We start from the raw sequence: 25607 nt of genomic DNA, 5'->3' as shown, positions 1-25607 counted from the left end.
GCACAGACCGCAGATTTCAAGTTAGCAACGCCTGAAAAAGCTACTCGTTACGAAGGAGCTCGCTTGAACAAGCACACTCGCCGCGCAGACCCGCGAAGATGCACGTTTCAGGGGACAGGCTCTTCTGCGCGTTCTCGTGATACCAGGTTATGGAAGGGATGTGACGGCTGAGCGATCCCTCCTGATGTGCCCCCTTCACCACCGCCAGCAGCTCTGCAAATCCCTTCGTACGACTCGCTTGCAGAGGAGAGTTTGGGCTGGCAGCAAAGCACAGAAGGAAGCTTTTCGGATGCCCGTTTCAGCCTGACCCCCCATCTTCATCCCTACACCCCCCAACGCTATGCCAACGACCGCTGCGGGGAAAAAGAGAGACGTGGGTTTGCCCTAACGCTGCCAGCGCCTTCTTTAGGATCTCAGAGCAGCACCAGAAGCATCTCGCAAGCCTACGGCGCGTCGCTTACGCGTCAGATACGCGGATCTAATAGCGTCTTAACAGACAGCATTTGCCAGTTTGCCCACGATCTCTAAGATAGCTGGATCCTGTGAACAATCTGCTTCTGAAAGGGGAGTTTGTTCAGACTGGCGCCACACCAGTGCTTCAGCAGCTCCAAGGGGACCGTCATTAATAGGCCGTTCGCCACCGCGGAGCGATGCAAAGCTGCCTCCACCACCGGCAGCAGGGGTGGGGAATCAGAACAGGGTAAAAATGCCAGTCGACTGCATCTCCTCTTAGGTTTCGAAAGCAGCCAGCATTAAATCGAGTACAGGCGAACGATGCTGGTCCTGTCTCACAGCCCGGAGAAATCCCAGAGTTCACCCGCCACCGACAGAAAAGAACACCCCAGCCAAAGCCTGCGCGCTGAGCCAACCTCGTGGTCTCAGCCAGCACCGCGCAGAGACCTTTTGCCAGAACTTGCTCTGTCAAGGCGCGAGCACCCCGCTGGGTAGCGGGCACACCGTGGTGCATGCAGCAAGGAAGCGAGACAGAGGTGGAGGGAGCACCAACTCGGTGTTTACCGTCTTTCACCTCATCCCAGAGAGGTTTGAACGGTATTTTTCCCTGCGCAGCAGAAAGCAGTGCTCTTCCAACCGCTTTTCTGCGGGCAGCCTCATCGCTGGAAGCCACGAATGACCACGATGCGCTCGAACCGACGACAAGCACTGCAGAGACACCAGGGCACCGAGCAGCACCAACCCCAGAGCGTGCACAGGGTCACCTATGCCTTACTTGGGCGGAAAGGGAGGAATCATGCCCCAACCAGGGATCCTAAGTGGAAGGGACGAGGTGGTGCTGCCTCCTGAGTCGTTAGCTGCGAAAAGCACCAGCCCTTTTTGTCGGGAGACCGGAGAGACTCTGTCTTTTGTGCTGCATCCCCGAAGATGAAACCCACGCGCTTGAAAGAAGCGCTGTGAGCGCACCCAAGGCGGGCCCTTTCTTTTCGGGGCTGCCCCGGTTACCTGGGACCTCTCCCGCTCTCTCATCCTCCCTCCCCGGGAGGCCGGGCTGAGGATGGAGGCCCGGAGCCTCCCTGGCCGCACGTTTGACGCTGGGTTTTGAAGAGGGGAGCGATCCCCCAGGTCGCATCTAAAGCGCCGCTGCTCACCGAGGACTGCTCGAAGCAGAGATGGGAGAAAATCCCAGCGACCCCGCAGGGTCAGTCGATGCAGCCGCGCTCTCCTTTTAGAGGCACCGCACTCAGACTTGGCGATCAGCGCGGATGGCAATGTAAATTTTACAAAGAAAGAAACCCACGTAGGAAGCTTTAAAGCTAGCGCGGTCGGGCACACGAGAGCTAGGAATATTAAAGAGGACGCATCCTTAAAGCTCGGCTCCGTCTCCTGAGAGTTACGCCGCTCAAACCCCAGTCCCCACGCACGCGGGGCTGCCGCCTCCCGGCCCTCAGCAGCCCTCCGAACGCAGCGCCTCGCCCCGAGGAGCGAGGGAAGCGCCTCGCAGACAACGAGCAACGGAGCGGTTTTGCCGAGGAAGGCCAATCATCCCCCGCTCGCTCAGCCAGCGCCTCGGCAGAGGGGAGACGAACGACTTGGCACGTTATTTCGGAAGCCGTCCGAGATCGCGCACCCGAAGCGGGTTAAGAGCCCTGCACGCCAGCCTTTGTTCCGCACACAAAAGCTCAGGGCCGGCACGGCCCCATTTCCGCGCGTTTCATCGCGGAAGCAACTCCTTTTACCGCGGATTTTCCGAGCGGCTCAGCCCTCGGCCTCGGGGCTGGCGAGGAGGAGGGAGATTTAGGGGAGAAGCAGGTAACTGGGCGCAACTTTCCGGCGCTGGATATTCAGCGGCCTCCCGGCAGGCGGCCTGCTGGGGCAGCGCTCACGTGAGCCGCATGCAGAGCTCCTGGCGGCCACGCCGAGCCGGTGTGCTGCGCCGTGCCGCACCGTGCCGCGGGATGGCTTTCAGCCTCGTGCAGGGGAAGGCAGGGAGGCTCCCGGCCCTCGCAGGTCAGCAGCGTTAGGACCCGGCAGTTCAAAGCGCTTCTATTTATTTCTCTGGCTAACCTCACCAGCTACCCAAAGCGTTTCGACGCCGGGCGAGTCGTCCCCTTTCGCCACTCGAGTTCCGTCCCCCCGCCGAGGCGTCCCCAGACGAGGAGCTCTCGCTTCCGGAGGCGCGCACGCCGCCGCTTCCCCTCCACCTGCCGCCGACCCCACCTGCGGCCAGCACAAATAAATAGCAGCGGGGACGTGCCGACAGCCCCCGGCGCCCTCCGTGCCCGTGGGACCCCCCCCAGAGCGCTGCACGAAGGCTCTGGGACACCGCGACCCGCAGTCCTGCCAGCGGCCCAAGCCTCGCCGTGCCCAGAGGACCGCAGGCAGCGCGCCCGCCCGGCCACCTCCACCCGAACCGCGGCTGCTCCCACAGCCTTCCGTTTTGGCTGCCGTCTGCCCAGCACGGGCCGGAAAACCGGCCCTCACGCCGGGAATACCAGAGGTGCTGCCTCTCTGCCGCACACCAGATCCAGCCCAGGCCTCGCCCGAGCTCAGGAGCGAAGACGGCAGCTGCTGGGAGCAGGCGGCCGCCCGCTTCTGGCGACGCTCCGCAGGCCCGGAGGCAGAGCCGCGGCCAACCCCACCCGCCCCCTGCCGTAACAACCAGAGGCCGCGCCAGGTCGCGTGCCCTCCTTCCCCCTGTTCCTCTCCAAACGGCTCCCGCACCGAGTCCATCTAACGCGAAGCCAGCTCCGAATCAGCTTTTTCACCCCGGCGGCACATCCGGGCGCAGCCACGGCGCCCGTGGAGGGATGCCAGCAGGCACTTAGGGGCACCAGCAAATCTCTGACGGCATTTCCTCACTTCGCGTTCGGCCGACTTCCAAACTTCCCTGCCTGGCTCTCGGGCCACGGAGGCTCTCAGCCATACGTCACAGCAAATTTATGAACGGAAGAGCGACGTCCGCAATTAGGCAGAGCCCTCATCTCCTCTGTTACACAGAGCTGCGCGTAAACGTGAGCCTGGCCAGCCGCAGCCAGAGCTGACTGAAGCATCTCCCACGTCACAATTCGGGCTCGTACCCAGTACAGGGAGACGGCAATTATTTTAAAAGCTGCAGGCATGCGGATATTCTAATATTTTGCTCCGTAGGAGGGGGAGGAAAAAAAAAAAAAAGGGGGGGGGGGGCGGGGGGAGCGTGGGGAATATGCCAAAGCTGAGAGCTTCCAGCTCGGAGCAGAGCTCGCGGATCGCTGGAGTCGACGCGCAGCTTGGAGAGCGAGCCAGATTCAGGCAGACTGCAGGGCTCTCGCTGCGGAAAGGTCACCCCAATAAAAAAATTACGAGCAACGGCTAAAATTATCCGCACGGCTCCTCCGCTCCCGGGCCCCGCTCAGCCAACGGAAGCTGCTTGGCGCGAGCCCAGCACCCCCGCCACGAACCCGAGGAGCGCCGGGCCACGCGGGTGCGAGCAGTCCCCATGGGCGGCAGCCCCCGGCGTCGCGCGGAGCGGGGCCGAGACCTGCTGGGGACGGGGGGGGGGGGGGGGGGGCCGTGCCGGGGGCTGCCTTCCCTCGTCCCGCGCCCGGGCAGGAGGTGAGATGCCCAGGGGACGAGGCAGGGCTGCGGGCAGGAGCCCCGCGACGCCTTCCTGGGCGACCCGTAGCCAGCAGGGCAGGCGGCCTGCGGGAAGGGACTCGTTCCACGCGCACCATTCCCCGCGGCGGCTGCGGGAGGCGCTCGGGAAGCGCTCACGGGGCTAACCCGGAGCGGAACCCGAGATGAAAGCGGAGGCCGGAGCGCTGACAGAGCGACCCGCACAAGCCCACCGCTGCGGGCCGAGGCTGCTGCTCGGGGCGGGGACCTGCCCGGTGCCGCGCGGGCGCCGTCCGCGAGCTGCCGGCGGCGCGGAGCCGCGGTTCCTGCGCCGAGCCGCAGCGCGGCGCGCAGCCCCCGTGGAAGGCACGGGATCAGGAGAGCTGACAGGGCCAAGCGCAGCTCCAGCCAAACTCCCCAGCCAGCCAGCAGGAACTGGCCCGCGGCGGGGAAGTCGAAGCTTCGGCTGTTTTCCCGCGAAGGCAGCGGCCGCGAGGCCCTGCGGACCGGGGCCTCTCGAAGGCTGCGCAGAAACCTCAAATGTAGTTGGAGATTCTCTGCCCTCCGCCTCCAGCCGAGGGAAAAGTCGCCCTGTTCTCCGTTTATGCAGATTTCTTTTCTTTTGCACGGTGGGTAAATACTCAGCTCGCGGAGCAGTTTTATTCTCTCGGCACCTGCAGAAGCTCAGCCGATGTCCGAGCCGCCCCGTGCGCTCCCCCGTACCCACCAGGCGTTCCCCCGCCTCGACGGTCGGGCACTCCCAGCTTTCAGCGCCAAGTTCCTAACTGCAGTTATCTTAACGGATCCCAGGAGCTTCAGGCCATGATTTAAACGTGTGGTCTGGTTGCGAGAAGTCGCTTTGAAACGAGAAATGAGAGCGTTACATTTTAAAAAAGCCCACTACCTATGGCAGAGGGGACCGACGCCACCCCTGTCACGGAGCAAGGCTCGGGCACGGGGCTCGGAAGCAAGCCCTGCCCCGGTCCCGGGGGCACCGGGCACACCTGGCCCAAGTAACCCGCCTGCCGCACCTGCCCCGTCACTGCTTCGCGGGAGATGAGCCATCCCCTCCCGCCTCTGGGCTCGGTGCCACCGGAACGACCCCGAATTTGCAGCTGGAGGGAGAAGAAATTTCTCCCGAATGGCTACAGCGTAACTCCGCTCCCCAGAGACCCGAAACCGGGAGGAAATCCACCTCTCTGCACGCCTCGGGGCTCTGTCACCGCCTTCAGACTGCCTGGGCTGGAGGGCCTTAGCACGAGCACGGAGGGAAATGCAGAAGCGCACGACTTCCTCTGCTTCGGCAGCTGACTCAGGGCCCAGCGTTTATCCAGGACCACCACCGAGCTGCTCCTTTCTCCACACAAAGCGGCAGCCCGCAGACGAACGGGAAGACCGTCGGCCACGCTCGCCGCGGGAAGGATCAGCAGAAGGGAAACCCCGGAGGCTGGGGGCTGGTGGCGAGCGAGCAGCCCCCGGCCGCACCGAGGCGGGGTTTCGGGGCGCATTCAACCTCCTGGCGGCCGCACGCTGTCCCCTCGCTGCCAGCCCGGCATCCGCAGCGAGGCGCGGGGACGCGCGCCCGGCCTCCCCGGCGTCAGGTGGCGACGAACGGGCGTTTCTGCCGCACGCCGCTGACCCCCAGCCGTGCCGTTTTTCCGAACGGAGGCGGTGCCGCGGCACTCACCCGGGAGCTCTCTCTTCCCAGCGCGGCGCCCGTGCCGCTGGGGGGGGGGGGGGGGGGGGGGGGAACTCGCCGCGTTCGACAGCTCGAGGAGAACGCAGAGCCTGACCGCGGGGAGGAGAGCGGCTCGGCTACCCCACAAGGCAGGGCGGGCCGGGAGGCGATCGTGTGAAACACAAAAAAAAAAAAAAAAAAAGAGCGAGAAGTCAACCGAGAGGGGAGCACAGAGGAAATGGCCTCTGTCACAGGTCTGTACGCGAGAGGCGGAGCGCTTCAAAAGCCACTGGAGGAAAAGGTGGCACAGAAAACGGCCCCGCCGGGGGTCCCTTCCCAGAGCAGCCGGGGCAGGCTCCACCCCACGGCTACCAGCGCCGTGCTGCGCTTCTCCGGGCTTTGTCCCCACACAACGGTGCCCAGCGCCGCTCGTGCCAGCGGTCGCGGTGACCGCAGGGGTAGCCGGGCCGCAGATAAAGCCACCCACGGGCAGCCCCGCGCTCGGCCAAGCACCTTCGCAGCCCCGGCGCGGCGCTGTCAGTGACCCGAGCGCCGGCTCCCCGGGGGCTGAGGCAACCAGGCAGCGCCGCAGGTGCCCCCGCGCCCTGCCCCGGCGCCGGGACCTGCCCCAGCCCCAGCCCCGCACCCCCGGCCAGGACCCGCGAGCCCCCGCCGGGGACGACCGAGGGGGGCGGCAGGAACCCAGGCGACGGCTGCGGGCTCCGCTCAGCCGCACGCCGGCTTCCTGCCCCCCACCCCCGCCCCAGCTCCGCACCACGCCGGCCACGAGCCCGCCGCCCCCCCGGGCCCATCCTCAGCCCCTCAACGCCGCAGCCCCCGCAGCCCCTCCCCACCCCCCGGGCCCTGCCCGCCGCCCCCTCCCCTCCCCTCCCCTCCCCTGCAGCCGTGACCGCCTCCACCGCCCCCAGCCCCCCCCCCCCACCATTCCCCCCTCCACCCCCCCCCCGCCGTGTCCCTCCCTCCCGCGGCCCAGCCCCGTCCTCCCCCGGCTCCCCGCGGTCCCTCCCCTCCCGTCCCCCGCCCCGGTGCCCAGCCCCGGCAGCGCCCGGTCCCTCCCCGCCCCCCCCGCGCCCCTCACACCCCCCCCATCCCCTCCCCCACCCCCTCAGGCCCTCAGGCCTCCGCCGCCGGGCCCCGTTCCCCGGCAGTGCCCCCCACCCCGGCCCCCCGGCTCCCCGCCCCCGCTCCCCGCTCCCCGTTCCCCGTTGCCGGGGCCGTACCCGGCGGCGGCGCCGTCGAACTTGAGGGTGAGGGTCTCCTCGACGATGCGGTTGTTGACCTCGAGCAGGATCATGGCGGGGCCGGGGGGGAGCCGAGCCCGCTGCGCGCACCGGGGACCCGCCCGAGCCCTGCGGCCGCCGCTTCCGCTCTGCGCGTCCCCGCGCGTCACTTCCGGGCCCCGGCCGCCGGCGGAGCCGGGCGGCGGCGGCAGCGGGGGGGGGGGGGGAAGGAAGGCGCACGCGCGGTCGAGCCTCGCGAAGCCCCGCCCACCGCGCTGACGTCACGGCGGGGGGCGGCGGGACGCGCCCGCCACCCCGCGGAGGGGGCGGGGCCACGGAGGGGGGCGGGGCTAGGGAATGCGGGGGGGGGGCGGGGGGGCGGGGATGGGGGGGGGATTTGGGGGCGTCCCAGGGAATTGGGGGTGACCCTGGGAATTTAGGGGTCTCCTAGGGGGTATGGGGGGGGTCCCGAGGGAATTGGGGGTGTCCCCGGGAATTTAGGGGTGTCCCTGGGAGATATGGGGGAGCCCCAGGGAATTTAGGGGGGCCCCAGGGAATTGGGGGTGTCCCAATTTATTAGGGGTGTCCCAATTTATTAGGGGTGTCCCAGGGAATTGGGGGTGTCCCAATTTATTAGGGGTGTCCCAATTTATTAGGGGTGTCCCAGGGAATTGGGGGTGTCCCAATTTATTAGGGGTGTCCCAATTTATTAGGGGTGTCCCAGGGAACTGGGGGTGTCCCAATTTATTAGGGGTGTCCCAATTTATTAGGGGTGTCCCAGGGAATTGGGGGTGTCCCAATTTATTAGGGGTGTCCCAATTTATTAGGGGTGTCCCAGGGAACTGGGGGTGTCCCAATTTATTAGGGGTGTCCCAATTTATTAGGGGTGTCCCAGGGAACTGGGGGTGTCCCAATTTATTAGGGGTGTCCCAATTTATTAGGGGTGTCCCAGGGAACTGGGGGTGTCCCAATTTATTAGGGGTGTCTTAGGGAATTTAGGGGTGCCCCAGGGAATTTAGGGGAGCCTCAGGGAACTATAGGTGCCCCAGGGAGATATGGGGGAGCCCCAGGGAATTAGGAGAGCCCCAGGGTATTTAGGGGAGCCCCAAAGAATATAGGGGTGTCCCAGGGAAATAGGGGTGCTCCAGGGAATATAGGGGTGTCCCAGGGAGTATAGGGAAGCCCCATGGCATTTAGGGGTGCCCCATGGAATTTAGGGGAGCCACAGAGAATTTAGGGGTGCCCCAGGGAATATAGGGGGTGCCCCAGAGTATGGGGGTCCACAGAGGAGTGGGGTGCCCCAGGGATGCGGGGGGCCCGCCAGGGAAAGGGGTGTCCTGCCCTCGGCATGGTCCCAAAGGTGTAGGGTGCCCCCAGGGAGCACGGGGGTGACTCGGGGGTGCCCCACGCGGATGGGGGTCCCCAAAAGCGTGGGGGTGCCCCCGGGAGCAGGGACGCCCCCGGGGGGGGGGGCTGCGAAGGCTCCCTGGAGCTGCGGGGTGCCTGCAAATGGGGGGGGGGGGGTACCCCAGAGGGGCGAGGGGGGGGGCTGTCCCCAGGCCATCGGCGCACCCAAGGGGACGCGTGGGAGCCCAAAGGGTGCCCCAAAATCCCAGGCGGAGGAGGGGGGGGGGGGGGGTGCCCCGGGCTGGGGGCGCAGGGGGGGCCGGGGAGGATGCCACTTCCCCTTCGTGCAGGAGGTTTTGCAACCTCGCTTCCTCCCGGGGCAGCATAAAGCGGCGCCTCGGGGACCGGGGCGGCCGGCGCAGGTGAGGGACCCGCTGGCGGAGGGTCCCCGGCCCCACGCATCCCCGGGCGCCCCAAAGCTGGTTTTTGGGGTGACGGCTGAGAACGTGCCCGTGGCAGCCCGCAGCCGGGGGCGCGGAGGGGAAAGGCTCGGGGAAATCTTTCCGGCACGGCCGGGAAGGGGAGAAGATTTGGGGGTCCGGAGGAGGCAGCCGACAGAGGGTGAGTCCGCGGGGTGCTCGGCTTTGGGGTGGGACGGGGGCACCCCGCTCCTTGTGTGGGGAAGGGGGCGCGGGGAGGGAGCACCCCGGGTTCCACGAGGGGTCCTGGTGGGGGTGAGCCCACCCCCCCCCCCCCCAAGGGGGACCCCGGCGTCCCCAGGAGGTTCCGTGCGTGGGGTCGGGAGGGGAACCGGGGGGCTTCCCCTTCTGCGGGGGGAAATTCGCCTCTTCGGGGGGTGGGGGGGGCAGAGAGGAACTGCAGGGATTGTGGAAGCCAAAAATAGGGCGAGGGGAAGCAGGGACAGCTCGGGGGAGCCAGCGCAGGAGATGGATTTGGGGGGAAATCCCCTCCGGCCAGGAGGGGAAGGTTGCTCCCGGGGAGAGCATCGGGGTTCAGGCCCCAGCCCTGGCGCTCGGCAGCATCAGGAGCCGCGGCAGCACCGAGGAAAGGTTGGGGCGCGAAAACGGGGTGCCGAAAAGGTCCCGGCCCGTGGTGGGGTAAGGCTGGAGCCCGGTGGCGTTCGGGGAAGCAGGGGCAGGGCGCAGAGGTGTCCCCAAGGGCCAGGACGCGAGCGGCAGCCGCCACCTGCCATTTCCCCATCGCGGGGCCGCGGGGATGCCCGGCAGCGGAGGAACAGGAAAGCCAGAGACGTGAAATCTTTCCAAAACCGCCTGCGAAGGGTGACACATCTTTCCGTCCGGGGGGTGAAACCTCTCACGGGGACAGGACCGGTGGGGAGAAGGGGGTGAAACCACCACCAAACCCGCCCGATGCTCAGGGGATGGATGGGGGAGCCGGGGGTGCCCCGGGGTCCCCAAACAGCTCCGAGGACACCCCCAAAACCGGGGTCTCGGGGATGCTGGAGGGGCCGGGTGTCCCCTGAGAAGAAGTGGCCAGGGACCCCCCTCCTCCTTGGGGGATGGACGCGGAGGGGCCACGGAGGGGCAGGGCCGGGATGAGGTGGGGCAGACGGGGGGGGGTTGTGCCGGGGGGGGCACGTTAGGGACAGCGGCCAGGCGCCCTGTGCCTGGCACAGGGGGGACGTGGGGGCACAGAGAGGCGGTGGGGGCTGCCTGCTGGCCAGGGGGACCCCCAGGGATGGAGGTCCCGGAGGTGCTGCTGGCCCACGCCGCGCTCCCCGCCATGCTGATGGTGCTCTGTGCCTCACAGGCAGGATGGACACCATCTCCTTCAACGGGGACCTCTCGGATTTACTCTACAACTACACCTATGACTACAGCACGGCCCTGCCCGACGCCGCCATCTCCTCGTCCCCGTGCCGGCCCGACGGCTCCGTCCTCAACAAGTACCTGGTGGTCTTCATCTACTGCCTCGTCTTCATCCTCAGCGTGGTGGGCAACGGGCTGGTGGTGCTGGTGGTCACCTCCAGCCACACGAACCGCTCCGTCACCGACGTCTACCTGCTCAACCTGGCCGTGGCCGACCTGCTCTTCGCCCTCACCCTGCCCCTCTGGGCCGCCTACCGGGCCCACGAGTGGGTTTTCGGCACGGTGATGTGCAAGGCCATCTCGGTGCTGCAGGAGGCCAACTTCTACAGCGGCATCCTGCTGCTGGCCTGCATCAGCGTGGACCGCTACCTGGCCATCGTCTACGCCACCCGCGCCGCCACCGAGAAGAGGCACTGGGTGAAGTTCGTCTGCCTGGGCATCTGGGTCTTCTCCGTGCTGCTCTCCCTGCCCGTGCTGCTCTTCCGCGAGGCCTTCGTCTCGCCCAGCAACGGCACCGTGTGCTACGAGCGCATCCGCGGCGAGGACACGGCCAAGTGGCGCGTGGTGCTGCGGGTGCTGCCGCAGACCTTCGGCTTCGCCCTGCCCCTCCTGGTCATGCTCTTCTGCTACGGCGTCACCGTGCACACCCTCCTGCAGACCAAGAACGCCCAGAGGCAGCGGGCCATGAAGGTCATCCTGGCCGTGGTGCTGGTCTTCCTCGTCTGCTGGCTGCCCTACAACATCACGCTGGTGAGCGACACCCTCATGAGGACGCGGGCCATCGCCGAGACCTGCGAGCGCAGGAACCACATCGACACGGCCCTCTCCGTCACGCAGGTGCTGGGCTTCGCCCACAGCTGCCTCAACCCCATCATCTACGCCTTCATCGGGCAGAAGTTCCGCAACAGCTTCCTCAAGATCCTGGCGCAGCGCGGCCTCATCAGCAAGGACGCCGTGGCCCGCTACGGCCGCGCCTCGTACGCCTCCACCTCCGGCAACACCTCCACCACCCTCTGAGCCCCGCGGATCCCCCAGGCCTGATGCAGGCACCCCGGGCGCCCCAGCATCCTCACCCGGCGCCCCGAAACGCAGCCTCGGGAAGCGGGCACGGCCCCCCCAGGGCGCCCGGGTGGCCGTCACCGGCGGCTGCCGGTGGCGGGGCTTGCATGTGGCCACCCGTGTGTGCAGTGCTGTGCAGCTGGGAGGGTCACAGGGGGGTGACTCTGAGCCCTGGTGGCACTGTGACGCCGTGGTGAGGCGTGAGGCCACCGCACATCAGCATAGGGGGACCCCAGGCGCTGCCCGCCCTCCCCGCACGCCGGGATGGAGCCTGGGACTTTGGGGAACCCGTGGCCCCCCTGTGACAGCGGTGGCTGCCGGCCGCCCAGCAATAAAGGAGGTGGCGGGTCTGTCACCCGTGTGTGGCTCCTGTTGGCCGGGGGGGTGGCGGGAGGGGGCCGGGGCACGTCCCTGCCGTGCCGCGCATCCAGGGCGCTTCCTGGGGACAGCGGGTGCAGGAAAGCGCCGTTACCCAAGAGGCTGTTGCGGAAGGTTTGCGTCCCGCACGTCCCCAGAGGGGACCCAAAACCTGGTCTCGCTCCGTGCAGCCGCCGAGACAGGCCCTGGCCCTTGCCCAGCTCAGGGTCTCCGTGTCACCTCTGTCCCAGGGCTGGGGACAAAGCCCCGCCGCTCCCTCCCCGCCGCCTGTCTGAGCGCAAACGAAGCAAATCACTGCAAGATCCCTCTGTGGCCCTTCCCCGCGCTTGGTGACACCGAGCCTGCCCTGTCCCCCCTGCTCCCCCTGAGGGTGGCAGCTCCTGGGGCACCCACCCCGTGTCCCCCCAGTGCTGCGGTGCCGGCCCATCGTTGTGCAAGGAGCCGGGAACCTGGCCTTACACAACCTACACGGGGTGGAGGGAGCGTTTCCGCCGCAGCTTGGGCAACCGGGGCTGGCACCGGAGCGAGGAGGGGGCTGTGACCCTGCTGGGGTCCCGCCTGCCACCCTGGTTGGGCCCAGCATCACGGTGCCTGCCCCAGGGTCTCTCCAGGAGGGTCCCACATTGTTCCTCTGTCACCCCTGCTCCAAGCTCCTGGGGGTCCTTAATCCTAGGGGCCCTTAATCCTGGGGGCATCAGCGGGTGTGCAGGATGGGGGGATGGCTGGGGACAGGGCACGGGGGTCCCCTGCACTCAGGCGGGGAGTCCGGGGGATTCGGGGCTGGCAGGGGCAGCGGGGCAGCTCGGCAGGGCCAGCCCATCACCTTTGTGTCTGGGAAAGCTCTTGCCCAAGCGGCGCCTTGCAGCCCGGCAGGAAACCGGGGCTGTTGGCTAAGAGCCCTCTCCCCCCTGCATCGGGACGGGGCAAAGCCTGGCCTCAGCTGGGACACCCCACTAAAGGACAGTCCCCCCGGGGAGGGCTCAGACACCCCCGTGCCATCATCCCCCCGCCCACACCCGGCCGGGCTGACGACGGACAGACGACGCTGGAGGCGCTGGGATGGCAGGACTGGGTTGTTTCCCTCTCCACGGGCCGGCCGTGCGGAGAACATCTCAGCCCCAACACCTGGGGTGCCAGGACCTGCCCGCAGGCCCCGTGCCCCAGGCGCAGCAGGACAGACCCCCTCAGGACAGACCCCCTCGGCACTCACGTAGCCGCCGGGTGCCTCTGCTGGTAGCAGAGCAGGCAGCACCGCCCCTGCTTGCCCACGTCGACGGAGCACGCGTGGCACACCTTGCCCTGGCACAGCCTGCCAAGAGGCGGGTGTGCGGTGAGGGCCGTGCCACCCTGGTGCGGTGTCCCCACGTCCCCATGTCCCCCCGGTGTCCCCGGGAGCCCACCTGCAGCAGTATCTCCGGGACAGGAGGCGGAAATCCTTGTGGCAGCGGGCGCACAGACCCGCATCGCGGGGCGCCGGGCTGGGTGCTGGAGCATCGATGCCCTCCGTCTTCTGCCACAGGGCGTCCTTCTCCCTGCGGGGTTGGGACACGGGGAGGGGACACGTCACCCCCGGCGGGGCACAGGGCCGCCACGGGCAGGTCGTGTGTGCGTGCGTGTGCCCCTGCGCGTGACGGGGTCCCGTGCGGCAGCCCCTCCGCAGCTGTCGTGCCCGGGCTGTGCCCAGGTTTGCGCCATAACCCACGTGTGACAGCGTCGCTGCTGCTGTCCCCGCACTGTGGGGTGGGGGTCCGAGGGCGTGGGCGGGTGTGGGAGACCCAAGGCGGGCACCCAAAATGGGCACCCAAGACGGGCACCCGAGGGAGGCACAAGAGACGGGCACCCCAAGGTGGCGAGAGGGGTTTCCCTGGGCTCTGGTGCCCTCCTCTGGGCAAAGGGATTTGGGAGCATTTGTGCGTCCGTGAGGGCGAGGGCTGCGGGCCCCGTGTCTCACCGCAGCAGCTCCAGCAGCCGCCCCTTCATGTCGCGGATGAGCTCCTGCTGCCGCGCCTGCTCCGCGCCGCGCGTGGCCTCCCGCTCCAGCGCCTCCCGCTGCGCCCGCTGCAGGGCCGCTGCCCAGCGCTCCCCGTCCTGCCGGGCCCTGGCACGGGGCGGGCACGGCGCCTCTGAGCCCAGCCCCGGGGTGGCCGTGGGGAGAAGGTCCTCCCGTCCCCGGGTGGCCGTCTCCCTGTCCCTTCCCAAAGCCAGCCAGCTCCCAGTCCCCACGGCTGCCTCGCCATCCACAAGGTCATCACGTCCACGCGTCGAGATGTCCGTCCGTCCCTCCCCACTCCCATCCCTCCGTCCCTCTGCCCGCCCATCCATCCGATCACCCCAAATCCATCCCTCCAGCCCCCCACCCGTCCCTCTCTCACCCCACATCCATCCTTACCTCCCCCACCCCAAGTCCGTTCCTCCATCATTCCACCCATCCACCGTCCGTCCCTCCACCTCCCCGTCGATCCCCAGACAGATTCCACCCTCCCTCCCCAAATCCCCCTCTCCCTGCCCTTCCCCAGGCTCTGCTCCCCAGATCTGCAGTGGGGCACCAGGGGTCACCCCTCCCGCGTGCCCGTGTACTTGTAGGGCCGGGGGCCCCCACGGCGTGTCCCCTCCCCACCTGCTGAGCTGCTCCTGCAGCTGCGCCACCTCCTCCCGCTGGGCCTGGAGCTGCCGCTGGCTCTGCCGAGCCTCCTCCTGCGCCGCCGTGGCCAGGGCTGCCAGGCGCTGCGGGACAAGCGGGGCTCAGCCCTGACCCCCCCCCGGCCCCCCACCCCGCAGCGGGGCACCCCCAGCTTGCCCGTACCATCGCCACGTCAGCGGCCGTGCCGGGGTCCCCCTCTCCCTGGCCGTCCATCGTGGGGTCCTGGGGACCGCGGGCGAGCTCCAGCGCCCGCCGCAGCACCTCCTCGAGCGCGGCCACCTCGGCTGGGGTGCCCGCATCCTTCGGGGCGTCTGTCCGTCCCCCCGCCTCCAGCATGGCCTGGCAGTCCTGCAGGCGCGAGGCCAACGCCGCCGCCTCCCCCAGCGCCTCGGCCAGGCGGGCGCCCTGCTCCTCCGCCACCTCCCGCCACCTCCGGGCCTCCTCCTGCGCCCGTGCCAGCGCCTGCGGGCCCCCCGCCTCGGCCAGCGCCCGGCTGAGGAAGACGTTGGTCTCCCGCAGCGCCTCGGCCTCGCGCTCCCGCAGCCGGGCCTGCCGGGCGCTGCTCTCCTCCCGCTGCCGGTGCCGCCGCTCCTCCCGCGCCAGCCGGGCCGCCAGCGCCCGCGCCGCCTCCTCCTGCCGGCACAGCTCGGCACGCAGCCGGGACACCAGCAGCGATGCCTCCGTCCCTGGCGGGGCGCCGGCCATGAGCCCCGTGCCGGGCGGTGGTGATGGGATGGGGTCACCATTGGTACCAGGCTGGGGGACCTCCATGGTGCTGGGGATGTCCTCTTCTTCCTCATTTTCATCCTCTTCCTCCTCCTTTTCGTCCTCCTCCTTCTCATCGTCGTGGTCTTCCTTTTCATCCTCCTCCATATCCAGCTCCCCCTCCACGTCCTCCTCCCCCTCCACGTCCTCCTCTCCCTCCACGTCCTCCTCCTCCTCCTCACCCCCCGCTCGTGGGGAAGCCGAGGCGGGTGGGCTCGGCTGGGCTGGTGCCCTACGGGGTGCTGCGATGGGCTGCGAGGTGTCATCGGCACACCCGTGCGCCCCCGGGCCGGTATCGCCTGGCTGTGGGGCCGTCTTTGCCATGCTGGGGCGCACCAGTGTCCTGGAGGGGACACGGGGCTCAGGGCCACCGAGGCCACCGGGTCCCCCCCCATGAGCCACACTCCCCATAGGGCACCCTGGGCGCAGCGCTGATGGAGAGGGCATCGGGGCTGAGCGGGGCTTGGGGACGGATGGGCTGGTGACACTGGGTAGCACGGGGTGCCGGGGGACCAGCCTGGGTGCCACAGAGCGTGTGGCACTGGGACGCCCCCATGAAGGTGGCCGGGGGGTTTGGGGACCGCAGGTGTGCTCCCGCCTGTGCGCGTGGCAGAGCAGGGGGGGTGCGTGCCTGTATCCACGAGCGTCCCCGTGCAAGGGTGCGCGCACACGTGTGCGTCCCGGTGTCTTGGCTGTCCCGGTGCCCGTGCGTGTTGCAGCAGACCCGTGTCTGCTCAGGGGTTTGGCAGATGGGCGCGGGCACGCGTGTGCAGGCACGCGGCGTGTTTGTGCACACGTGCCTGAGGGCACGGCTGCGCGCATCTGTGCGCGGGGCAGCGCGCAGAGGGGGACCTGGATCGGGGCAGGGAGGGGATGCCTGTGACGGTGAGCCTCGGGTGTCCCCCCCCACGTGTCCCCGTGCTCACTCAGAGAACATGGGCCAGGCGGTGTCCAGGTCAGCCCTGCGCAGGGCCAGCTGGAAGGTGACGCCGTCCAGCTCGTACAGGCTGCCCAGGATCTCCTCCCGGCGCTGGGGGCTCAGGAAGGGGCTGCGGGCGTAGTACCACTCGCTGCAACCACACAACAGGCTCGCACACCCTCTGCAGCCATACAGAGCGGGGAGCTGCCCCTTGCTGTCACCCCCCCCAGCGGCACAAGCCCCCCCCCCCGTGCTCTCACCTGAGGCTCTCGGGGTCGAGCAGGCAGAGCTGCAGGGACTCTGCCAGCTGCCGGTGCACCAGGCAGTAGCGCAGGAAGGCCCGGCCCCTACCCACGGGGGTCTTCAGCTGGGGGGGGGGGGGAGCGAGGGTTAGCCAGCCCTGCCGCGCCAGCCCCCGCCACCCCGCTCCCCCCGACCCCAGCCCATGCAGGGGGGGCTCCAAGGCCAGCTCTGGGGGCTTGGGGGGCAGCGGGGAGCCCAGGGAGCATCGGGGACACTTATGAGAGGGGAGAAAATCAAGCACAAGTACACGAGTGCCCGTGCCTGGAGTGGGTGTGCACACACAAGCGTGCACACGTGGGTGCCCCGTGAGCCCCCCCCGGGTGGCCCGTGCCCACCTTGTCCAGCGAGGTGACGAAGCGAACGCCCTCGTGCTCCTGCCGGCGCCGCGCCAGGCCCTGGCACAAGAAGTCCCAATAGTCCTTGCGCTGCCCGAAGAAGCTCTTCTTCTCCTTGAGGTCAAACTGGCAGAGACACGGGCTCGGTTTGGGGGGTCCCCGTGTCCCCCCCAAGCTGTTCCCCATGGTATCCAGCCGGCTCCCCCAGTGGGGACCCTGCATGGCTCCTCCCGGCGTCCCCTGGCTGGGGACAGCCCTGGTCACGGGCTCCGTGCCTCAGTTTCCCTCTTGTTGCACGCACAAATGGTCCACGTGCGGATGCAGGCGAGCCCAGTTTGGGTGCCCACCTGCACGGCTGGGGATGCTCACGGGCAGACGATGCCATCTGGAGTCCCCCCCCCCCCCCCAAAAAAAAAACAAAAAACACCTGGCACAGGGGGTCCCCAGCCTCACCCCAGGGAAAACCGCAGCGCCGGGGCGCGGGGGGTACCTGCAGGAGGAACTCCAGCTGGGCGCAGAGGCTGTGCAGCTCCCGGCTGCCGTCCGTCACCGGCAGGTTCTGCTCCCGGTAGCCGCGGTTCAGCTCGCCGATGGTCTCTGCGGGGGCGCCGAGGATGAGCTGGCACGGCCCTGCCCGGGCACCCTGCCCAGGCACCCTGCCCAACCCCGCGGCTCCCGGCTCCAAGCCCCGGGGATTTCTGCCCGCAGGTGAAAGAGGAACCTGGGGAGGGACGCGGAGGGGGGCACGGGTACCCGCCGGGCACCGCCGGTCCCCCAGGGCAGCGGGGAGGGCTGGAGCGGGCAGCGGTGGTGGGGATGGTGCTGGGGGTGCGGGGGAGCTGTGACGGGGCGCCAGCGGGGACCTGGTGGCTGCGCGATGGCGGGAGGCGAGGGTGCCCGGGGGGACACACGGGCAGGGGCCGCGCTGGCACACTTACTCTGCAGGTCCCTGATGACGCGGTTGAGCTCCCCGTCCCCTGCCATGGCTCCGTCCCCCAGCCCGGGGGGGGGGCTCTGCAAAGGCAGGGGTGCCCGTGAGGGGTGCTGCACACCAAACTGCGGCCTGGCCTCTCCCTGCCCCACAGGCGGGGGTCGTAATCCCCCCAGCTCTACCATGGGGCTGCCTTCTCTCAAGGTAAGAAGGGGGGTGGGCTCAGGCACCCCTTTCCTTCCCCCCCCCCCCTCCATTAACTGGAGTATGGGGTGGGCAGTGCTGCCCCACCCCATGCCCCCTTGGTTGTCCATGTGCCATGTCCCAGAGAAGCCAAAACCTTAGGCTCTGCCCAGCTCGCCCAGCCGCTGCCCCGTTCCTCAGGGTGCTGCTGGCGCCGAGCCACCCCGCCTGTCCCCGTCCCTGTCCCTGTCCCCGTCCCCCAGGATTCAGGATGTGGGTTTGGCGCAGGGGAAGCGCTGCCTTTGCTTCTGCTCTCGCTTCCCTCGCTCGCACCGTGAACAGCGCGGGGGGCTCCCGGCTGGGGGGGGTTGGGGGTAGGAAAGGGGGAGATCCCCCAACATGCAGACCCCAAAAACGAGCCCCCTGCCTGGCAGAGCCCCCCGGCACAGCACGCTGCCCACGGGAGCGCCACGGGGTTTGGGGGTGTTGTGGGCGCGGGGCTGGGGGCCGGGGGGCACAGGGTGGCACCCTGGGGACAGGGCGAGGGACGGTGCCCATAGGGGTGGCGCCTCGGGGGTTTGTCACTGCCGGCGGTGGCTGTCCACGGGGCTTGGTGGGGACAGCGGGACACCTGGCCTCCTGTCCCCGTGCCCTTGGGCGCCCTTGGGTGCCCTTGGACGTCCCGGTCCCTCCCTGCCCACCCTGCCCGTGCCTCAGTTTCCCCCGGCGGAGCTGCCCCTTACCTGCAGCCGTGGGGTGCCCTGGGGTGCCGCCGGCCGCTCGCTGCTCCCCGCGCCCACGCCGCGCCCCGCTCCTTCTCCTTTTGTACCTCGGCCAGGAGGAAGTGCACGGGATGGGGGTGGCCTTGTCCCCCCCCCCCCCCCCCCCCCCTCGCACCCCGCACCGAGCCCCACAGCTCTGCCCCCCGGCAGCCAGCTCCCTGCGCTGGGGGTGCCGGCTTTGTGGGGGCAGCCAGGCCCTCCTGGACGGTCTTCTGCAGGGGGGGGGAGCACCGTACCAGGCCTGGGGGCACCCCAACACCCTCCAAAGGGTGGGCACCCCATTTGGGGGTGCTTTGAGAGACCGCCCCCAGATTTTGGGGAGCGGGTCCAGCTAGGAGCAGCCACAGGGGAAGCAACATCCTTAAGGGACAGAGCCCCCCCCACGCACAACGGCCCCAGGGAGAACATCCCCTAAGCACAGAGCCCCCCCCAGGAGGAGCAGCCCTCCCCAGCAAGGCCCATAGCCGCCCCCCAGGGTACACCCCCCTCGGTGCAGTGCCCAGAGCTGAGGTGCAAGCACCTCCTCGTGCACCCCGGCCGTGCCCCCCCCCCTCGCTATCGGTGCAGGACCCGGGGACTCGCTGCCATCCCGCTCCCCGGGTGGATGCCCCCCACATCCTGCCCCCCCCCCCCCCTCATCACCCCCTGCCCCTACCTGTGCCACCGGGGGGGCCGGGGGCACCGCCACCCCCAGCCCGGGCCTCGCTCGGCACCAAAGCGAAAGCAGGAAGTGCGGTGCCGAGCGGGGCCTGCCCGTCCCCACCTCGGGGTGCCGGGATGTGGGGTGCCCCCCCGGCACGGGGCAGTGCCCCCCCCCCCCGCCCAGTCCCCACCACCCCGCATCACCCTGCAGCGGGGCGGCCCTATAACCACCGAGCCCTAAACTAGTGCGCTGGGGGGGGGGGGGGGGCCACATGTGTGCACACGCGTGTGTGCTGTGCTCACACCCGTGTTCCCCCCCCCCCCCACAGCATCCCTGTCCCCTGGGGGTGCCACCCGGAAGCTGTGTCCCTGTGTCCCTGCCCCAGCCGAGGGAGGGGGTGCCGGGGGGGGGCTCAGGGGGGGGGCCGCCTGCCCGCCCTTGGCGCGGGTGCAATTCAATTAGCGAGGCCTGGCCCGCGCTCAGTGCAGCCAATAACGCTAATGGCCCCGCACAGGCCTGGCGCTGCCTGGCCGGGGGGGCCGGGGGCCATCTGCTAATTAAATGGGGGTGGGGGACAGAGCAGCCAGCAGTGATGTCACCTCCCTGCTGCGGGGGGGGGGGGGGGGGGCTGCGCCCTGCTTACCCCCCCCAACCCTCTGCGCACCATGGGGCACGTGAGGGACACCCTTCTTCCCCATCCCACATGCCCCCCCCCCCCTACATTTGGGGGGCTTGGGGTACGCCGAGGGTTCCCTGCGATGAGGAGACCCCCCCAGTGGGCTTGCAGCCCTGTGTGGGCTCAGGGAGGCTATGGGGGGGGCACCCATGGGGGGGGGGGGGGGCACCCCTGAAGCATCCTCAGGCTCTGGGGAAGGGGGCTGGCTCAGCTGGGGGGGGGGGGGGGTCCTGGCAGGAACCCCCCCACTTGTGGCTTGGGGGTGCCAGAGGGAAACTGAGGCAGAGCTGGGGAGCATGGCGGCGGTGGGGGGGGGGGGCAAATCAAAGCCAGGCGTCCCGGCTCTCACACCCCTAAATGACAGGGGGCCGGGGGGGTGCTGCCAGGGTCCGGCACCCACCCCACAGCGGGACCTGGCGCGTGCAGGGGGGGCCGGCAGGGGCACGGGGGGGGGGGTGGGGGTGGGTCCGACCCCTGGAGTGCAGGGGGAGAAGGAGGAGGAGGAGGAGGAGAAGGAGGAGGAGGAGGAGGAGGAGGGGGGAGCGTGTTGGAGCTGGCTCCCACCCAAGCACTGCAGGACATGGGCGGGCACGGTGCTCCCTGCCTGCTGCCAGCGCGCAGGCGACGCTGGGGGACCAGAGGGGGGGGGGGGGACAGGGCCTGGTGGGACCGCAGCCCCCAGCCCAACACCGCACAGCCCCGTGCCCAACGCCGGGCACCAAGCGGGCACCTCCCGGGCACCGGAGCCCGTTGCAGCCTGGGGGCAAGGCTGGCTTTGGCTGGTCCCCCCCTCCCGCAACGAGTGTCCCCCCCCCCACCCCCCAGGTGACCCCCGGGCAGGGGCACCATGACCCGCCTGAGCTGGTGCTTTGCCACCTTGGTTCGCTGGGGGAAATCCCTGGTGTCCTGCCTCCTGCCCCTGCGCGCCTGCCGCCACAGGGAGGTAAGCGGGTGCCACGTGTGCCCTGGGCAGGGCTGGGGGCTGCGGGGGGGGGGGGGCACGGAGCTGGGGCGGCTTCTGGGGGTGCATGGGGATGCGGGGTGGGGGGGCAGCCTGGCACTGATCCTGCTGGCTGCAGGCATCGAGGGGTTAAACCCTGCGTGTGCGTGCCAGGGGGTCCGGGCATGTCCTTTGTCCCTCCTTGTGTCCCCCCCCGCACGGCACTGTGACCCCCCCCCCCCCCCACTCTGTAACCCTGTGCCACGCAGTGCCTGGCTTGGGGAATCTGCTGGGGTCTGCTGCACCGTGCTTCACACCAAGGGGTCAGCTGGGATCCCCGTGTCCTTACGGAGTGAGCGCCGAGGAAAAGAGGTGTCCCCGTGTCCTTACAGCACCCAGAACGGGGGGACCCCCATGTCCACTGCGGGGGGGGGGCCTTGTGCCTAGAAAGCCCCCAGCACTGGAGATCCCCGTGCCCATAACGTGCCCGGTGTGCGCAGGATCCCTGCCCCCAAAAATCACCCAGCCTGGGGGATCCCTGTGCCCCACGCAAGCGGGATCCCCGTGCCAAAAGTTTGCCCTGCACGGGGCATCCCCGTCCCCACTGCCACCCAGGGCGGGGGGACGCCAGCCCCCGGCGTGGGGACCCATCCTGTCCCTCTGCGTGCACCCGTGGGGAGCGGGGCTGGTGCCGTGCCCCTTCGTGGGGCGCGTGGGCACGGCCACCCGCGCGTGTGCGCAGTGACGGGGCGTCACGGGGGGCCTCTGTCCCCTGCCGCGTCCCCGCGTGGGGTGCGTGCCGGGGGTGGGCTCGCTGCGTGTGGGCGCCCACGGGTGGCACGTACAGGACGCGTGGCACGCCTGGTCCTGCGTGTGCCTGGTGTGTACACGGAGGGGGGGGCAATGCGTGTGCCCCGGGCAGTGTGGGGGCACTGCTGTTGGAAGCAGGCGTGGGTGGCACGTGGCTGTGCTGGGGGGGCTTGGGGACACGGTGGCCCTTGGGGGGGTGACAGGACACACAGAGGGCCCCTGCCAATGCTGGTCCCGCACGCATCTGGCTGGGGGGGGGGGGGGGAGGGATGTGGCCGCACCAGTGGCACCCATGGGGGGCTCCCTGTGCTCAGTGTGCCCCCCCCCCGGGAAACGAGCCCCAAATCCTGCTGACGGCAGTGTCCCCGTGGCGTGACCCTTGTCCCTGCCCTTCTGCGGGTCCCGGGCCGCTCAGGGCAGCGAACGGGACGGGACGGGGTGATTTATGCCCCCCCCCCCCCCCCCCCCCCCTTTCCAAGGGGGCTCTCGTTCCCGGCAATAACGGGGCTGACGAAGGAGGGCTGTAACGACGGCAGGGTGGGGGGCACGGGCGGGCGCTCCCCTCCTGCTCCCCGCCGGCCACCCCGCTGTCCCCGTCCCCGCCGTGTCCCCCTCCCTGACTCACACCCCCGTGAGCTGCAGGAGTCACCGCTCGCCTCCTCCCTCCGGGACGGGACTGGGGAGGAGGGGAGGCGAGGGGGGGGGGGGGGGGCGCCCAGCCAAGCCCCCCCACTTCGGCCAGGGCACCCAAATCTCCCCCCCCCCCCCCCCGCCCCAGCACTGCCGAGCGCTTGCCCCCCCCTGCGAGGCCCCCAGCTCTGCGCAGCGTGGCCTTGGCACCGCGCTGGTCCCTCCCCGTCTCCCACCCCGGGACCACCCAGGGGACAAGCGGGGGGCCCCCCCGGCCACCTCCGCAGCCTTTTTTTTTTTTGGGGGGGGGGTCTCCCTGGGGGAGGCTGCCCCCCCCCCCCCATACATCCCCCAAGGGTGCCGGTGGGTGCTGCGAGGGGGCTGCCGGGGGAGCGCGCTGCCCCCTTTTCTTTGTCCCCCGGCTGGAGGGGGGGGGGGAGCCGGGGGGGCTCGGTCCCGGGCCGAGGGGGGCCGGGGGGGGGGGCCGGGGGCGGTCCGGGCGGGCGGAGCGAGCGGGGCCGGGCTGCGGGCGGTGCGGCGGGGCCGCCGGGGGCAGCATGACCGGGCTGTGCCTCTCCTGCCTGCTCTGGGTACGGCGCCGGGGGTACCGGGGAGGGGGGCGCACGGAGGTGGGGAGAGGGCGGGGGGGGGTTGAACCGGGAATGGCTGTGAAAGGTGTGGGGGGGGGGGGGGCGGGGGGGCCCGCGGTGGAGGGGTGGGAGAGGTTTGGGGGAAGTGGGATGGAGTGCTGCGCTGGCACCCGGGTGCCCCCCCCGGAGCGCAACGGGGCGGTGGGGGTACCCGGGGGGGGGGACCCGGGGAGGGGTACCCGGGATGGGGCCAGGGGGAGCACCGGGGGCTGGGGGGGCACCGGACCGGGACGGCTGCAGCAGGGGGGGAGCGGGCGGAGGGGGCTGGGTAGGATGCGGGGGACACCGGGCTGGCCGGGGGGGCTGGGTGGGGGTGTGTGGGGAGGGGGGGGTGATCCCCCATTACGCGCAGCCTGCCCCTGTGGTCGAGGCTCCGCTGCGCCGTGGCACTTGGAGGGGGGGGGGGGGGGGTGTTACTGGTCAAACTGGGCGGATCTGGTGTGTGCTGGGGGCTTGGGGCTCTGCGCCCCCCCCCATCCGCACCAGCTGGGCTGCGGGGCGCAGCGGGGTGCGAGGCGCTCGGGGTGCCCGAGCCTCCGGGACGGCACCCCTATAATGCCCCCCGCCCGCCTCGGCTTTGCGGCCCCAGCCGAAGGGGATGGAGAAGGCGGGTGTCCCGCTTCCCCGGGGGGGCCATTTCCCCCTGCTCCTCCCCCCCCCCCCCCGCGGCTCTCTGCAGTGCTGGGCAGTGAACCCAGGCGTCCTGGTGCTTGATTCCTCTGGCACCTCTCCCTGGGGCCTCATCCAGCCCAGGACACCTGGGTCCCCTTCCAGCCTCCTTGGGTCCCTCTGCTGGGGGGCCTGCGGCCAGCGCTGCCTGTGCCCCCCCGGCCATCCGCTGGATTTGGGTGTCCCAGGGTGACAAGGTGACAGCCCCAGAGGTGCTCAGCCCCCCCCCCCCTCCCCGTGTGTCCCCCCCGGCCCCAGGAGCAGAGCTGGTGCCCGGATCCCGCCAGCAGGGAGCTGGGATCCCATTGTTTCCCGGGACTGGGGGCACCTCCCCAGCGCGGGGACGGCGCTGGCACTGTGACAAGCGCAGGGGGGCTCCGTGGGGTGGGAGCAGGGGGGGGGGGGGCTGCGCTTTCCCTAATGAGGATAATTGCCGTTAACGAAGCAGACCCAAGCTCCTGTATGGGGCAAGGCTGGCGGGGCGGGGGGGCGCGCGTGTGGGAGACGGGCTGGCATCCCCGGGCATCCCTGGGAGCGGGGGGCAAGGCCTCTTCCCGGGGCACCCTGCAGTGGGGAGGCTACTTTGCATATGCAAATGAGCTCGTGGCATCGTTAGGCCCCGCTGTCACCCAGCAACTGCGGTGTGGGAGCCCCTGGGTGGGGGGGGGGGGCTGCAGTGGGAGCACGGACCCGGGGGGTTTGGGCACCGCCGGGGGATGTTTTGCCTGGATGGCTGCTGAGATGCCCCGTGCACACGCGTGTGCACGCGCCCGTGTGTGTCCCTGCTCCCTTGTAGGGTGGCCCAGGGGCTGCTTAGGGCGGGTGGGTGGCCCTGTGGGTGAGTGTGCCCATGGACGATGAGCTTGCACACGTGTGCACAGGCCCGTGTGTGCCCACGGCACGGCCACATTTGCACACACACACGTGCAAAGCTCACAAGCGTGCGCCCGGCCCTTTTTCCTCTGCGACCACAGGACCTGGGGCCCCCACCCTGCATCCCCGTGCACGCACCGGGGAAACTGAGGCAGGAAGGGCCGGGATGGGGGGGGGGCAGCACAGATGCTTTGGGTGCCCTGTGCAGCGCGGCGAGGCGTGCTAGCCCCGGGGGGAGCAGGGCGAGGGGGGGGGGGGGGGCTGCGGGGCCTCAGCTTAATCCCATTAGTCCTGGCATGAAAAGGCGGATTTGTGGGCTCTCACGTCTTCATCTGGCGGCGGGTGGGTGGGCACGGCTGGCGCGCTGCCAGGGGGACCCCCCCCCCTCCCAACAGCCCGGGGGGGGGGGGGGGGGTCGGGGTGGGCGCTGGCTGCCCGTGGCCGTGCCAGCATCCCCGTGCCCTGCTGTCCCCGTGCCCTGCTGTCCCCGTGCACCCTTGTGCCTGCACTCACGGCTCCTGGGGGCTGTGGCGGGCAGCGTGGCCGTGGGGGCGCCCCCCCCCCCCCCAAAATGAGCCGTGCCCCCCGTGTCCCGCCCCGGCGCACGCCACCCAGGCGGTGGCACACGCGGCACCGCCTTGCAGCGGGGCGGTGTCTGCGTTCGGACCCGGGTGGGTGTGTTTGCACACGTAGTGCGTACTCACACACGGGCTCGTGTTTGTATGTGTGCATTCACGTGTGCTCGCGTGCACGCAGAGCTGCACCGCCTTGCCTATACATTCAGATGTGCTCACACACCCCGGCGTGCAGGCATGCACACGCGTGTTTTGCACGCACGAGCTCCCCAAACCACAGCCACGCCGCCATGCGTGCACACGTGCGGGCAGACGCATGCACACACCGACATGCAGGCAAACAAATGCACACTTGTGCACACCCCCCCCCGTGTACATGCACACACACACGCGTGTGCGTGCGTGTGCACACCCACGGGTGTTCACACACTGTGCGCGTGCACGTATTCAGGTGTGCGCTTGCACAGTGCGTGCACACGCGTGTCCGTGCGCACCCCCATGCACGCACACCCCCGTGTGCACTCACACGCGTGTGCTCAGCCCCGGTGCACGCCGCCAGGGGGCGGCAGAGACTATTTATAGGGCCCGCGGCCCCGGGGGGGGTGTCGCAGCCCCCCCGGCACCGGTGGGGCCCGGGGAAGGCACGGGGGGGGTGCCCTGGGGGGGGGGCGGGCTGCAGCCG

At 69.8% G+C, this 25607-nt stretch overlaps 4 protein-coding genes across 4 annotated transcripts in view; 3 read left to right on the top strand and 1 right to left on the bottom strand.

The window, feature by feature from the left end:
• The first annotated feature begins 4451 nt into the window (after positions 1-4451).
• Positions 4452-6635, top strand: LOC121072197 (serine/arginine repetitive matrix protein 1-like). Its single transcript, XM_040561578.1, has 3 exons — positions 4452-5753; positions 5798-6531; positions 6630-6635. The coding sequence occupies exons 1-3, from the start codon at positions 5321-5323 to the stop codon at positions 6633-6635; spliced, it is 1173 nt and encodes a 390-aa protein (XP_040417512.1). The 5' UTR covers positions 4452-5320.
• A 2032-nt stretch (positions 6636-8667) lies between these two features.
• LOC121072322 (C-X-C chemokine receptor type 2-like) lies at positions 8668-12667 on the top strand. Its single transcript, XM_040561830.1, has 2 exons — positions 8668-8934; positions 10105-12667. Exon 2 carries the CDS (start codon positions 10110-10112, stop codon positions 11178-11180), a length of 1071 nt encoding a protein of 356 aa, XP_040417764.1. The 5' UTR covers positions 8668-8934; positions 10105-10109; the 3' UTR covers positions 11181-12667.
• On the bottom strand, positions 12661-18790 carry RUFY4 (RUN and FYVE domain containing 4). The gene is given in 11 exon segments (XM_040561829.1): positions 12661-12918; positions 12920-13132; positions 13552-13698; positions 14218-14324; positions 14404-15349; positions 15933-16076; positions 16186-16292; positions 16564-16689; positions 17054-17160; positions 17502-17597; positions 18430-18790. Coding segments are annotated over 10 exon segments (2055 nt in total). The 5' UTR covers positions 17548-17597; positions 18430-18790; the 3' UTR covers positions 12661-12806.
• Positions 18791-20590: 1800 nt separating this feature from the next.
• Positions 20591-25607, top strand: part of TNS1 (tensin 1) — a 57027-nt gene continuing 52010 nt past the window's right edge. Inside the window, 1 exon segment of the mRNA XM_040560821.1 lies at positions 20591-20721. Within this exon segment, the coding sequence (XP_040416755.1) occupies positions 20626-20721 (96 nt within the window). The 5' untranslated portion in view covers positions 20591-20625.

Source organism: Cygnus olor, chromosome 6, assembly GCF_009769625.2.
Source record: "Cygnus olor isolate bCygOlo1 chromosome 6, bCygOlo1.pri.v2, whole genome shotgun sequence".
NCBI classification, from domain to species: domain Eukaryota; kingdom Metazoa; phylum Chordata; class Aves; order Anseriformes; family Anatidae; genus Cygnus; species Cygnus olor.
This window is presented reverse-complemented; position numbering and strand designations above follow the sequence as displayed.